The 15,221-nt window shown below is 54.5% G+C and overlaps 1 protein-coding gene across 1 annotated transcript; it reads left to right on the forward strand.

Annotated features, from left to right (window-relative positions):
* Nucleotides 1-8,143: 8,143 nt before the first annotated feature.
* Nucleotides 8,144-10,856, forward strand: SOX9 (SRY-box transcription factor 9; the record flags this gene model as incomplete). Its single annotated transcript, XM_082294181.1, has 3 exons — nucleotides 8,144-8,577; nucleotides 9,421-9,674; nucleotides 10,096-10,856. The coding sequence occupies exons 1-3, from the start codon at nucleotides 8,147-8,149 to the stop codon at nucleotides 10,854-10,856; spliced, it is 1,446 nt and encodes a 481-aa protein (XP_082150307.1). The 5' UTR covers nucleotides 8,144-8,146.
* Between the last annotated feature and the right edge of the window lie 4,365 nt (nucleotides 10,857-15,221).

Consider the following 15,221-nt stretch of genomic DNA (forward strand, 5'->3'; position numbering starts at 1 on the left):
CCCTCACCCCCTGCTGCATCCAGCAGCAGAGGCAAAAATCCCCCCGGAATCCCCAAATTCGAGCAGAGCGAGCCCAGAGCGTGGCACCCGCCCCAGGAAACTCCTTTAATTATCAGGACAGGGCAAAAAATGGGAAGCTCCATGATCAGGGATGCAGCCACGAGTCCCCCGTGCCAGCAATGCCACCCAGCTGCCACCGCCAAAACGGGCACCTCCAAATTACCTCCAAAAGGCTTTTCCCATGGAAAAGGGACTCGGGAGCCGCTTGGTGCCGGGACAGAGCACCCTCAGCACCCGTGGGGAGCAGGAAAGGGATGTGCCACACTCGGCACAGCTGGGGAAGGCTCAGCACCCCCTGTGCCAGAGTCACACCTAAGCCGTGGAGAGACACGGCCACATCCAGCAGCAGAGCCAAAATCCAAAGAAAGTCCCCAAAAAAGTCCCCAAAAAATCCCCAAAATATCCCCCAAAAATCCCCCAAAAATCCCCCAAAACGTTTGAGCAGAGCGAAGCCCAGAGCGTGGCGGGCTCAGCACCCGCGGGGTGGCTTTGGGGACAGGAGGGGACTCACAAAACCCACAGCTCCGGCGAAGGAATAAAACACCAAGCACCAAAATCTCGGCTCGGCTCTCAGCCCTGGTTTACCATGGATGGGCTGGGGAAAGGAAATCTTTACAGAGATTGGCACGGGGCAGCCAGGCCCGGCTCTAGGCCTGCCTACGTGAGCCTGTCTTTAGGCCCGTCTAGATCCACCTCCAACAAATCCCCGTCTATTGCTCAGCAGAGAAAACTGCGGGCTTTCTACATCAATAATCCCCGTGTAAATAAACTCCCCACCCTGAGCAAACTCCGAGGGATCCCGGCGCAGATTTCTCTATTTTTCAAATAAATCATCCTCCCCCCCCACCCCTCCGTGGAGCTGGCAGCTCCGATTTCCAAATCACTGCGGGGCTGGCAGCTGGAAACAACCCAAACAAACAATTTTACACGTTCCAGAAGTCGAAACCCCCTCCTCTCCCTCCCCAAACCCACCGTCCCAAACACCCCCTTTTATTTTATTTTATTTCATTTATTTTGTTTTATTTTATTTATTTGATTTTATTTCATTTTATTTATTTTATTTTATTTCATTTATTTTATTTCATTTCATTTCATTTATTTATTTCATTTCATTTCATTTCATTTCATTTCATTTCATTTCATTTATTTCATTTCATTTCATTTTTTATTTTATTTTACTTTATTTCATTTTATTTTTTATTTTATTTTACTTTATTTTATTTTATTTTATTTCTTTTTTTTTTTCTTTTCTTTTTTTTTAATTCATTTGAATTTCTTGTTGAATTTGAGGAGCTGGCTCCGAGGAAATCGGTGACCCAGGGACATCTGCAAGCCATTAGGGCCCAGACTTCAGGTAGCTCCCAGCAACACGTGCTGGCCACATTACACCCTCCAAGGATATTTCCACAACTTTCCTTCTCCAAATAAACAGTCGGGCTCTGCCTGCATTAGGCAGGAGCTGCACAAACAGGTAGAGAGAATGGCAGTTTTATTCCCCTTCCCAATTCTGATGGATTTTCTTGTAAAGCTGGTGCTGGGCTCTGTAATTTGAGCTATTGCTCGGAAAACAGAGCAGGGCTGCTTCGAAATTACGGCCGTTTATCCCTCTGGATGGGACTCGGAATCGGGCACGGAATTCACCCCCACGCTGCTCGCTGGGCAAAAGAAAGGGATCAAAAATAAAGAGATCACAATGAGAAGCCAGCAGAAGTTTAGGGCTGGGTTGGGATCATTATTTTTATAAAAAATTTTAGCAGGTTTTGTGCCTTGTGAAGCCATTTTAATTCCCTTTAACCTCGCTGAGAGAGATTTCACGGTGGCACGAGGTGGTGGCACAGTGACCACTCAGTAGCCTGATTTACAAGGAAAAATGGATAAAAAGAGGTAGGAAATGATGGTGCCACCAGCATTCCCTGCAGGACATTTTTCTTTTTCTCTGTATCTCTCATTTATTTAAAAAAAATCATAAAAGCCGCTGAATTGTGATGGTGATCCTGGGCCACCAGCATTCCCACCAGGACGTTTTTCCTTTTGTCCTTGTCACTCATTTATAAGGAAAAATGGATAAAACCAGGTAAATTGTGATGGTGATCCTGTGCCACCAACATTCCCTGCAGGGCATTACTCCTTTTCTCCAGATCCCTAATTTATAAGAAAAAATGGATAAAAACAAGGAGAAAATGATGGTGATCCCTCACCACCAGCATTCCCACCAGGACATTACTCCTTTTATCCACATCACTCATTTAAGAGGAAAAATGGATTCAAATGGGTACATGATGATGGTGATCCTGTGTCTCCAGCATTCCCTGCAGGGAATTTCCCCTTTTCTGGAGTGCTCTGATTGTTAGGAAGGAAAATTCCCTCTTTTGTCCTCATTCCTGGAGTTTTCCTTGAGGCTTTGATTGGTGTTCCCGAGTGATTGGAAGCAGATTGATTTATCCCAGCATGGAGAAGCTCTTCCAGCCCTGGCTCCGAGGGGAAGCTATGCCTGGAAAACTGGGAAAATCCACAGCCAGCAGCACTGGCCAGGAAAAAAGTAACCCCAAAATTTAAAGCTGCACTTTGGGGGGGGGGGGGGGAAAGAGAATAAATTCATAAAAATTCTCCTTTCTTTCCTCTTAGGAGAAAACCCTTTGGGAAGGGAGGGGAACACTTTGGGGAGGGCATTTCCATCCCGCTCGAAACGAGAGGGATAAAATTTCCATGCAGGCAAAGTCTGCCGAGCTTGGAGCCAAAAGTCCTGGAGCAAATAAATAAATAAATAATGGAATAAATGGATCAATGAATAAATAAAGAAATGTTAAAGAAATAAAATAAACATCAAATAAATAAACAAATAAATAAATGCTAAATAAATAAATAAATGTTCCTCCCCCCCTTCCCTAAATCTCCACATTAATCCCTTTAATCTCCAGGGGGAAAAAAAAAAATTCCCAAGAGCATTTGTGAAGTCCAAGGCTGTGCCCGGTGGTTTCCAGCTGTGGGAGAACGAGCAGAAAACAGGGAATTGTTTCTGTTTTCCACAGTGGAGGCAGTGCCCGAGCCAGGGAATGCTCCAGCTCCGAGCTCCCGACTCCCAGATGGGAATGGGAATAAACCCACCCCGGATTTTCCTTCCCCAAAGTGGGGAGCTGCCCATCAGCACCGGGATTTCTGTCAGCAACGGTGCAAATCCCAACTTTTCCTCTCTTTTCCTCGGATTCTCCTCTTTTTAGCACTTCCCAACCTTTTTTTCCAGGAGCAAACAGCTTTTCCTTTCCTGCTGCCTCCAATCTCACCCTAACCCTGATTCTCCCCCCAGCTTTGCCTTCCTGGGATGATTTTGGAAGTGGGAAATGAATCCCACTGTTCCAGTATTTAACAGACACCAACGCTGCCACCCAGCTCAGAAATAATCGGGATCATTTCCCCCCCAGGGCTGGGATTATTCTCCCGAAATTCCCGAATTCCTTTCACTTCACTCCCCAGAGCGAGTCCCCCACGATGGTGTTTGTAGGCACAAATGAAAAATGAATCTATTTCCACTTGCCCTGGAGCCTTCAGGCTGCTGTTACTTTTTATATTAAAAAAGAAGTGGGACAGTGCCTGTTCTCCAGTTTTTCCAGCCATTCCCAGGATTTGCCAAGCTCAAATCACACCCTGCTGTCCCCAGCTCAAGGTGCAGCAGGGCTGGGTTTTATCACGACAGGCCAGAGAAACAGAACTTCCAAATGAATAAAATCTCCTGGAATTCTGAGCTGGAGTTACAAAACGAATCCAATCCCAAGGAATTCTGAGCTGGAGTTACACAATTAAAGGCAATTCTGGAAGGAATTAAATTCCAATTAAAGGCCCCAAGGCCGTTCCCCCTCAGCTCCTGCCCCTTATCTCCTTTTTTATCCCACTGCACCACGACCTTCTGATAAGGCCGGGTCAGAATCCCTGAGAAACTCTGGGATTTGGGAAAATAAATAGATATGGGCCAAAGAGGCACCTGAGCGCAGCTGGGGAGGCCGTGCCAGAGGTGTCCAACACCTCTGGATCAGCGGGAATAGGAAATGGGATCAAGGGGCTCCACACCAACCTCATGTCCTGGGATCCAGGACGGTCCCACAGCTCTTGGGCAGCTCCCCCCAACACCCAAAGCACAAATTCCATCCCTGCACCGGGAATATCTGGGATAGGAGGGAAATCCGGGGCACTTCACACCTGGAATGGCACAAGGCAGGATCCCTGGAGACCCAAGCAGGGCTGGGAAAAGGGGACGGAGGAAAATCAGGGAGAAACGGAACATTCTGTGCCGAAAGGGAAAAGCAGGGATGGGGCTGAGCCTTCCCTGCTCACACTGCACAGGGAAAAGGCAAAGTCTGGGAATATTTCTGTGGGATGCAGCCCGCTCCTGTATTTAATAAAATGTCACTGCTGAGGAGGGGGATTTTTATGATAATTAAGCCGCAATTAATGGAGCTGCAATTAACAAGAGATGAACCAACCCTGCCAAAACCACCCTCGGAAAACAGCAGAGCAAACATTCCCAGATAATCCAAAGGCACAATCGCACCTGGAATTTAATCTTTTGGGCCATGGATCAATAATTGATGCAGTTTTGATATCAAAATTAAGAGATCTGCTGCAGGAATGCCTCTGTTTTTAGGGAATTCCACTACACCCCAAACCTTCCCGCTTTTCCCTCGTTGCGCTCCAGGAGCAGGGAAAGCCTTTCCCGGGATGGCAGCAGCTTCTCCTTGGATTTCTCACCCACTGGGGGGGTTGGTGGCAGGGCAGAGGCACCGCTGGCCTGTGTGAGCTCAGAGGGGACCTGCTGACATCACAGCATCCCTGGGGAAGCCTTCCCAACCCCAATTCCAAATCCCGGGGGTCGGAGCAGAGCCTGAACCTCCCCAGGCTCAAAGGGGAGCGGGATCAACCCCTCCTCCCCCCAGAGCCCCCACAATTCCACAAAACAACTCCTTTTAGCACAACTCATCGGAAGCACAGCAATATTTTAAATTTGGGGAGAAAAACCTCCCCAAAATCCCCCTCGGGCCGCTGTTCCCTCCGCTCCCAAAATTCCCATCTCCTCCACTCCGTGCACAAACGCTTGGAGAGTTTTATTTCCTAAAAAAACAGGGATTTGGTTTAGCACCAAGGCAGGAAAAACCCATCAAACAGGGGCTGTAATCCTCACTAAAAATCTTCCCGGCTCTCTGAGCTCAGCACTGGGGGTAAAACAATGTGAATTCCCGAAAAAAGAAAAGGAAAACTTCCATCCTGACAGGAGAGCAGCAGCAGCAGCAGCAGCTTTTAAAGGCAGCTTCCACCCGGCTGTGATTAATCAGCTTGTCCACCTTGTCTAAATAGTCCATCGAGCAATAATTAAAAATAATAAGCCAGAAATTATCAAATCACACACAATAACTGCAAAGCTCCTTCCCCCTTTCGCTCTTGTTTATTGTTCAAACTTGTCAAGCCCCTCGCCTCGCTCCGAGCAGCCTCTCTGGGAAGGCAGAGCCCTTGCAGCAGATGGACTTGCAGGATGAAAAATGTCCTAATTATGACCCTTTTCGGCCAATCCATTACCCTCCAAATTGTCCCGGTGTTTGTCCCTGCCAGTCAGCAGCAGAGCCGGGGCACAGGCTGCTGTCAGGGCGTTTTGCTCCTCTCCAGGTACATTCGTGCAGATTCAGGCCCCAGCTGAGATCAGAACCATCCCCTGCCCGCGTTTGATGTTCTGCAACAAACACATTTATTAGATGAGATTTGGGGAGCGCAATTCCAGCACGTGCCGCCCTGGAGCTGACATTACCCAGGGAAAATCATTCACATTATCTCCTCAAAGTTTACCTTGTCCACCGCAAGTAACCACGCAAAATTCAGTGTCCCTCTCCTGGAATATTGAATATTCAGCGGAGGGAAGAAACACAACTCTGGGAGAAGCGTCCTCAGTGTTTCAGGAATAAAAACCCCCCAGTTCTCCTGGAGCAAAGCCCCGCTCTGCTTGCAGAGTTCCTGCAGACAAAGGCTCTGCAATAGAGCACAGCCACTTACCTTAAAACTCACCCAAAGCACAACTACTTCCCAAAAGTTTGCAAGCAGGAAAAAAAAAAACAAAAAACCAAAATCATCACCAGAACCTCAAGGAAAGATAAAAACAACCAGGGGCTCCCAGGGAGAGGGTTTCGAGTGCGTTTATTCACAGCTCCTTCCCCGCTGCCTTGTCCTTTTTTTTTTTTTAATGTATTTTTTTTTTCACGTGCCCTTTCCAATACCTTTAACCCTCCCTCGCTACGGGAACGACGACAATCGCGACAGAGGAGCCCCGCCGCGACAGGGCACGGAGGCGGCCGCTGTCCCGAGGATTGTCCGGCCGCACAAAGGCTGCGAATTAAAGCAGCAAATTAAGGCAGCTTCGAGAAAGCCCCAACTTTAACGCTCGAGTTGAAATGCAAAATTCTCGGCTCCGGGGTTTGGGAAGGGAGCAGCGCTCCAAGGTTTCTGCCCCGAAATGCGCCGAGGGGCGCGGGGAGAAGGGAGGGAGGTGGGAAGGGGAGCAGCTCTTCGGGAGCTGCCTTTGCGCTCAGCAGCTCCCACCAAATCCCCAAATCCTGGAGCCTCAAAAACCGGGATCTGCTTTATTGCCCACCTGGATCAGGATTGCAGCGACAGCCCTGATCTCGTTCTGACCCGCACGGGAAAGCCGTTTGCGGATCAAAACGTGTCATTCCTACAAATCGCTAAAGATTTCTGTAGCGAGAAGTGTCTGCACTACCCACGGATACCCCCGGGAAGCTCCCGGTGCTCCGTTTCGAGGACAACACTTGATCAACTCACAAAACTTTTTGTGGAGAGGGGGAGGGAGGAGAAGGCCGCTCCTTCCCCCGGCACAGCTCCAGGCCGGGGTGCGGGACCCGGGTGCGGGACCGGGATAAGGGACCGGGATGAGGAACCGGGATGCGGCACCGGCATGAGGGTCCCGCATCCCGCGGCAGCGCAGCCCTGTCCGGCCGCACAGGGGAAGACGCGCCGGGGCCACCGGGCTGGGGAGCAGCGACATAAAGAGGAATAAACGGGCGAGGCGCGGATGTCGCAGCGCGGGGTGGGCGGAGGGACGCGCCGGGTCCCCCTCCAAAAACACACCAAAAGAAAGTTAAAAAAGGAGGAAAAAACCAAAGCCAAGCAGCGATTCGGGGGTATCTGGGGCCGGCCACCGAAGCCCCCCGCGGCCGCCCCCGCTCTGTCCCCGCGGTCCCGGGGGGGTTCGGGGGCGCGCCCGCCCCGGCCCGGCCCCCCCCGCCCCCCGCGCGCCGTTCCTGAGCCTCTGGCGCCCCCTCGGGACGGAGCCGCGCAGCGCCCGCGGCCCCCGGCGCGCTCCGCTCCGCGCGTCCCGCCCGCCGCCACCGCGGCCGCAGCGGCCCCGCCGGGATCACCCACGGGGAATCATCCGCGGGGACCATCCGCGGAGAACCAATCGTCCGCGGGGGATCCGCGGGCTGCCTGGGGCGCAGCGGGACGCGGGCGCTGCCGTCGCTGCTGCCGCCGCCGCCGTCGCCGCCGCCCGTCCCGCCCCGGCCGGGCCGTGCCCCCTGCGCGGCGCTGCGCGGCCCCGCCCCCTGCGCGGCTCAGCCAATGGCGGCTCAGCGGCCCCCGCGGGCCGCGCTGTGATTGGCGGGGCGCGGGCGGGCGCGCGGCCCCGCGCTGGGTATTTGTGCGCGCGGCGCGCAGCGGCCGCAGAGCCGCGCTGGAGACCGGCGGGGCCGCCGCGCCCGACACTGCCCCGGCCGCTCGCCCGCTCGCCTCCTTCTCCTGCTCCTTCTCCCGGCCTCGCCAAAGTTTCTCCCTTTTACTCATCTCGGAGTTTTTTTGGTTTTCTTGCTTTTAATTTTTTTTTTTCTTAGCGTTTTTGTGCTGACGAGGGCAAGGAGAAGTAATAAAAAGTTTTCGCAAACTTCTCGCGGTTCTTCCCCTCCTCTCCGCAGCCGGTGGAGACTTCGTTTCTCCGCGTTTTACTTTTTTAAGCCATCCCCGTCCCTTAGAGCCTGATTTTTTAATTTTTTCTTTTAAATTTTTTTTTCGCCCCCTTGTTCCCCCTCGGCCACTTTCTCGCATGAATCTCCTCGACCCTTTCATGAAAATGACAGAAGAACAGGACAAATGTATCTCCGACGCCCCCAGCCCCACCATGTCGGATGACTCCGCCGGGTCCCCCTGCCCCTCTGGATCCGGCTCGGACACGGAGAACACCAGACCCCAAGAGAACACCTTCCCCAAGGGGGACCCGGACCTGAAGAAGGAGAACGACGAGGACAAGTTCCCGGTGTGCATCCGGGAGGCGGTGAGCCAGGTGCTGAAGGGCTACGACTGGACCCTGGTGCCGATGCCGGTGCGGGTGAACGGCTCCAGCAAGAACAAGCCGCACGTCAAGAGACCCATGAACGCCTTCATGGTGTGGGCGCAGGCGGCCCGCAGGAAGCTGGCGGACCAGTACCCGCATCTGCACAACGCCGAGCTCAGCAAGACCCTGGGCAAGCTCTGGAGGTGAGTGCGGGGCCGGGACGCCCGGGGGGAGCGGGGCATGCGGAGCGCGCAGCAGCAGCGCTGCGCGGAGGGAGAGGATGGTGCGAGCCCGGAAAACTCGCTGAAAACTTGTGCGAGTGCAAAACTCGTCTGGCGGAGGAGAAGCCAGGATAGGAGGGGGAAAGCAGGGAAAGTCGTTCCCTGTGGCCGCCTTCTGGTGCTGGAAGTTTCTCTTCCCTGAGCGATGCCCGGGGCGGAGGGACCGTGCGGGGGCTGTCCCGGCCGTTGTTTGTTTGCGCTCCCGGTGCGGAGGAAATGATGGATTTTGGGGATTGCATCAGCTCGGGCCGGGCCGGAGGGAGCGCGGGGCGATGCGGGGAGGGAGAGAGGGAGGGTGGGTGGCGGCGGTGGTGGCGCAGGGCCGGGTGGCCTCCGAGTGCCAGAATAAGGCGGGTAGGGGAGGAAAACAGAAGGCGAGTGAGTCACCTGGCCGCCGCGTCCTCCGTGACTGCACCGGGGGGAGGGGGGATCCTAAATCGGTGGCAGGAGGAGAAACGGGCGAGGAAAGCTGGCCCTGGCAGGCAGGGATGTCCTCAAAGCGCCCGGGGACAGCGAGGTGTGCCCACAGGGTGGGGAGAGCGAGGGCTGGACCCCGCTGCCACTCCTGCAGCTCTGGTCTGACCACCGAGGGAATCTGCGGGACAATGGGGTGACAACCAGCGAGTGTCCCGGACAGGGGCTTCAGCGCTGTGGGGGGCTTTGCATCGCCCTTGGGGAGGACCCAGGGGAGAGACTGGCACTGATGTCACTGCTCAGTGCCCCCCGTGAGCTACAAGTGACCCCTCGTGCCCCGTGTCCCCCCAGGCTGCTGAACGAGAGCGAGAAGCGTCCCTTCGTGGAGGAGGCCGAGCGGCTGCGGGTGCAGCACAAGAAGGACCACCCCGACTACAAGTACCAGCCCCGGCGGAGGAAGTCGGTGAAGAACGGGCAGGCGGAGCAGGAGGAGGGCTCGGAGCAGACCCACATCTCCCCCAACGCCATCTTCAAGGCGCTGCAGGCAGACTCGCCCCAGTCCTCCTCCAGCATCAGCGAGGTGCACTCGCCCGGGGAGCACTCGGGTAGGTACCCACACACCCACGGGGGGCACGGGGACACGGCACAGCTGCCCAAAGCTGCGGCCCAAACCGAGCTGAAGTTGGGCTTGGGTGGAGGGGAGGGGGGGAAGGAAAGACCCAGGAGTGCAGTGAGAAAGGGAGAGCTGCCCATGAGCCGTGCCCATAGCCCGGGCACACAAATCCTCACCCCAGTGTGCCACTGCAGCCACTTCCCCCTGTTTGCCTGTGAGAAACACGAACCCATTCTTCTTAAAAACCAAAAAACCTCCCCAAACGACTCGTGTCCAAGGGCGCTGTAGGGTGGTGTTGATGGGGCTCGGGTCTCTGTCCCTCACACCTGAGAAAAGCCCGGAGGTGTGACCCGCTGATGGCGTTGTCCCAGTGACACCCCCTCACACCTTCACCCCTCTCTTTCCTCCCCCAGGGCAGTCCCAGGGCCCCCCCACACCCCCCACCACCCCCAAGACGGACCCGCAGCCAGGCAAGCAGGACCTGAAGCGGGAGGGCCGCGCGCTGGGCGAGGGCGGCCGGCAGCCGCCCCACATCGACTTCCGCGACGTGGACATCGGCGAGCTGAGCAGCGACGTCATCTCCAACATCGAGACCTTCGACGTCAACGAGTTCGACCAGTACCTGCCGCCCAACGGGCACCCCGGCCAGCCCGGCCAGGTCACCTACACGGGCAGCTACGGCATCAGCGGCGCCGCGGGGACGCCGGCGGGCGCCGGCCACGTGTGGATGTCCAAGCAGCCGCCGCCGGCGCAGCCCCAGCCGCAGCTGCCGGCGCTGAGCGCGGAGCAGGGCCCGCAGCAGCCGCAGCAGCCGCAGCAGCAGAGGACGCACATCAAGACGGAGCAGCTGAGCCCCAGCCACTACAGCGAGCAGCAGCAGCACTCCCCGCAGCAGCTGAGCTACAGCTCCTTCAACCTGCAGCACTACAGCTCGTCCTACCCCAGCATCAGCCGCGCCCAGTACGAGTACGGCGAGCACCAGGGCTCGGGCTCCTACTACAGCCACGCCGCCGGCCAGGGCAGCGGCCTCTACTCCACCTTCAGCTACATGAACCCCTCGCAGCGCCCCATGTACACCCCGATCGCAGACACGTCGGGGGTGCCCTCCATCCCCCAGACCCACAGCCCGCAGCACTGGGAGCAGCCCGTCTACACGCAGCTCACCCGGCCCTAAAGCCGGCGGCCAGAAGAGAAAAAAGACGAGAAAAAGAATCAAAAAGTAAAAAGCAGAAAAGCAGCAAGAATGAGTTGCCTCAGACTGGTTCAGTGTTTGAAATTGAAATGATAATTCAAAAAGCCGCTCACGTGGAAGCTGGCGGGGAGGAGAGAGCGCCTCGAGCCTTCTGCACTACAGCATCCTCCAGGACCCGCTCCCAGCCCCAAAACTGGGGACAGACTTGCCAAGGACTGGACTTGAACTCTGCTTCTTTCAGCGTGGAGAGGAGATTTCCACCCAACCTGCCCAGCTGGCTCCTTCTCTGGACTTCTGTAATGATTTTTTTTTTTTTTTTAGCAGTAATTAAAAGAAAGACAAAAAAAAACCAAACGAAAAAAGAAGAAAAAAAAATGGGGGGTAAAAGAGAAAACTCAGAGTCCTCTGTGAGGAATATTCTCTATTTTAAATATTTTTAGTATGTACTGTGTATGATTCGTTACCAATTTGAGGGGATTTATACCTAATTTTTAGAGATTTTTTTTTTCAAATGCTCTTATTTTTCCAACAGCTAAAAAAAAAAAATGACACTTAGTGGAGCAGCCCTAGGTTTTCTTGCAGAGGTATTTTTGTATAGAGAAGTGTCTTTTTTTGCTCTAAAAATGAAACTAAACCAGCGTGCCCTGCCCTGGGAACCCAGATCTGGCACCAGGGCAGGGGCCAGCATGGGAGAGGCTTTATTTTTCTAACTCGTAGCAAAACCAGCCAGGAGGAGAACTTCACTTTATTTTTTAATAACCTTGAGCCTTAAAAGAAAAACAAAAAGAGGGAAAAAGGAAAAAAAAAAAAGAACAGCTCCATAAAGCAGCCCCAAAGTGCTGCTGAGAAGCCTTAAAGCAGCCCCGTGATAATCATTGGCCCTGGGCTGGGGGGCTGAGCCCGACCCCTCCGGGCACCCCCCGCCCGCCCCAGGGTGCCAAACCCAGCCAGGGACTCCTCTCTGCCTTGGGGGACGTCACAGATCCTTTAAATTATTTATTTGGGGGAGAAGAGCAGCTTTTAATCACAATTTTCCTTGGTTTTTGTTGTTTGAATCTCCCTTCTAAGTCCTTTCAGAAGCGTTGCATTAGTGGGAGCATGATTTGGAAGGTGACCGTGCCTGTTAAATTATGGTCTGAAACTGTAACCAGTCCTTTATTTATCTCTTCAATTCCTTTTGGTTGTTATTATTATTATTATTATTCTTTTTTTTTTTTTTTTTTTGGAATCTGTGTCCTGGGTTTGTACGAACTTTGTGCTCTTCCTTGTTTTTGGTTTGTTTTTTTTTTTGTTGTTTTGTTTTGTTTTTTTTTTTTTTGTTGGGTTTTTTTTGTTTTTCTTTGGCCTTCGAGGAGAAACTGGAAGAGGAAAAAAAAGGAAAAAAGAAAAATGAGATTTGTACAAACTAAAGATTGCAAATGTAGCGGATCACTGAATCATTTGCCTTGTTTCCTGCCTCAGCTCTCTGGGACACACGAGCTCGTGCAAGGACGAGCCCCACACCCCAGCCCTGCTGCAGGGGTGGCACCGTTTTAGCCTTCAACCCCCCCAAAAACTGCCTGGGAGAGGTGGGGGGGACACTGATTTTGGTGAAGCTGTGGCTGAACAGTTAAGGATTGCTTTTTAAAAAAGACAGCAGACTTTTTTTATTTAAAAAAAATGATATATTTGTTAACTTTTTTTTTTTTTTTTTTAGGGATTCAGTAGGAGTTAAAAAAAAATCTTAAAGCACTCTTATAATATGGCATCTTTCTATTTTCTGTATAAAAGCAGATCTTTTTAAAGTATTTCTGTAACTTAAAAGACCTGTCCTTTAAATCATATTTTGTCTTTAGGTAAGTTTGGTTTGGTTTTGGTTGCAAGATCCTTCTCTTTGTGAAACTTACCTTTTTGTTTTGTTTTGTTTTTTTGTATATTATTGTTTGCAATAAATATACATTGTATTAAAAGTTCCACCTGCCCCAGGTGTGGGATTTATTAGCAGGGTTTATTTATGATCAGGGCTTGTTATCAGGGTTTATTATCAGGGTTTGTTATCAGCCTCCAGGGAACACACAATGCTGAAGCAGGATGGGTTTGGGTTTGTGGGTCAGGGTTGGGGTGTCCCAGAAAAAGCAGAGCCAGGGAATAAATGGGATTGGAGACGGACAAATCCAGCCTGGACAGGTCAGGGTGCGACCCAAAGGGGACACCTGAGCTCTGCCTGTCCCCAAATCCTGCTGGCTCTGCTCTCCCTGCGGTGTCTGCCCCAGTTGGGGGATGCTGAGCATGAGGTGAGGAGAAAGGAGCCACCCCAAGGCTTGGGGCTGCAATCCCCCCCAAATCTCTCAACAGCCAAGCAGGACCTGTGTCACCCTCGGGGCCCGATGTCCCCCTCAGGGGCACAGCACGGCTCCCCAGGAAGGAACGACCCCCTGCCTCAGCCCAGCATTGATTTTTCCAATCAACCCCATCCCACACTAATCCCTGCTCCAGCCCTGCCCTCGCTGCCCCTCTGGAGCGGCTCAGGCCGGGCTTTGTCTCCTCCCCCACCGCTGCTGTCACTGCGGAGCTCGCTGGGGACGCAAACCTGTGCAGGTCCCTCCACGGGGCCGCAGATTCCACCTGGGAAAACTTCTGTGAAAGTGTCCCACAGCTTGTTCCCAATTCCTCCTGGAGCCGCCGCTGGCACGGGGCTGCTGTGGGGCAGCCGGAGCAAGCAGAGCCAGGGAATAAATGGGATGGGAGATGGACAAATCCAGAGTGCGACCCCAAAGGGGCCACCTGAGCTCCGGCTGTCCCCAAGTCCCGCTGGCTCTGCTCTCCCTGCGGTGTCTGCTCCGACCTGCCCGATTCAGGGCCCAGTTCCAGGCGCCAGGGGGAGATTTTATCCCCCCTGGAATCTTTTCCTGGCTGGAAAGCCCCCTGTGATCCCATCCGGAGCCGGGGACAGCGCCCTGCAGCCCCAGAGCACCCAAAGCTCCCGGCCACGCCGCAAACCCTCCACACCTCTGCAAAGTATTTTACACTTCAGCCAAGTACCTGCAGGGATTCATTAACTCCGAGCACTAATTGGGGTCAGTGTCACTCTGCTGGGCCACGTGGGAACACTTTGATCCCAGACATTTCTCCTCAGCGCTCTCCCCTGCCCCACTCGGACTTTGCCCGCTGCAAGTTTTGGCCCGGCTGCTTTTTGGGATAAAAGAACAAACGCAGCTCCCGGTTTTATGGGGAGGAAGGAGCTCCAGCGAGAGCTCGGTGGGGCCACGGCGCTGCCGAGAGCGGCCACAAACAATTCCATTAAGCAGGAAATGTCTTCGCAGCGCTCGTGTGGGTGGGATGGGCTGGAAAACGGCCCAAAATTAGGACATTGCCTGCCCCTGCAGGGGTCTGGGCCAGGAGGGACCTTTCCCACCCCACCCCAGCAGCACTGGGTGCAGCGGGAGCGGGGCAGACCCGGCCGGGGTTCCTGCAGGATCCCACTCGGGCAGAGCTGACGCAGCCGCGATCAGGGATATTTCTGTCCCATCCCAGCCGTGCTCAGCTCCTTCTGTCCCCCTTTCCAGAGCCGGCTCCACCTTCCCAGCGGAAGCATCCCGGGGATCTGTTCCTCGCAGGAACCCCAAAAGCAAAGCTCGTGCCCCAGCCTGGCCCTGCCGTTCCGGCTCTGTTTGCTCTGGGTGTGGGCTCGGAAGCTCTTGGGCTCCGCTCGGCAAAGCCAAGCTGGACACGGGGCAGCTCCGGCCTCCTGCCCAGCCCCGGCCGGGAGGGGAAAACGCTGGAAAAGCGCGCAGCTTCGGGCAGCCTGTGCTAGAAAGCAGAGCAGGAGGGGCGGGGAGGGAAATGGTGAGCGGAGGGAACTCTGACAATGCTGCAGGGCAGGTTTGAGCGCAGCAGATCAGGGCGGGTGCGGGGACAGAAGTGCTGCCAGGCTGTGGGGAGGGGGGCACCGGCAGAGCCCCCCGTTCCTGCAGAAAGCCGGGACGGGGGTGGGCAGAGCGAGGCTGAGCCCTGGCTCCTCGCCCTTGCGCAGTGCCGGGAGGAGCTGGGGTTTGTTTATCAGTTCTGCGGAACACGAGCACTGATAAAAACAAATTTAAAAGGGAGAAAGTTTCCGCGCAGCCCCGCGGAGCTGCCCCGCTCCCTGGGACAGCCCGGTTTTCCGGGCTCGGTGTCAGCTGCTCCCTTCGGGAGCTGCGATTTGCATTTCCTCGGCCAGCTGTTGGTGCTGACACCGCGCTGGAGCCGGGGCTGTCTCCCGGACAGAAGGAGACCGCAGCAGCTGTGCCGAGATCCCGCGATGGGCTCCGGCTGCAGCGCTCGGGAAGGACCGGGAATGCGGCACCGCGGAGCCGAGGAGGAGCTGGG

The sequence above is a fragment of the Coloeus monedula genome (genome assembly GCF_965178545.1).
Source record: "Coloeus monedula genome assembly, chromosome: 19".
NCBI classification, from domain to species: domain Eukaryota; kingdom Metazoa; phylum Chordata; class Aves; order Passeriformes; family Corvidae; genus Coloeus; species Coloeus monedula.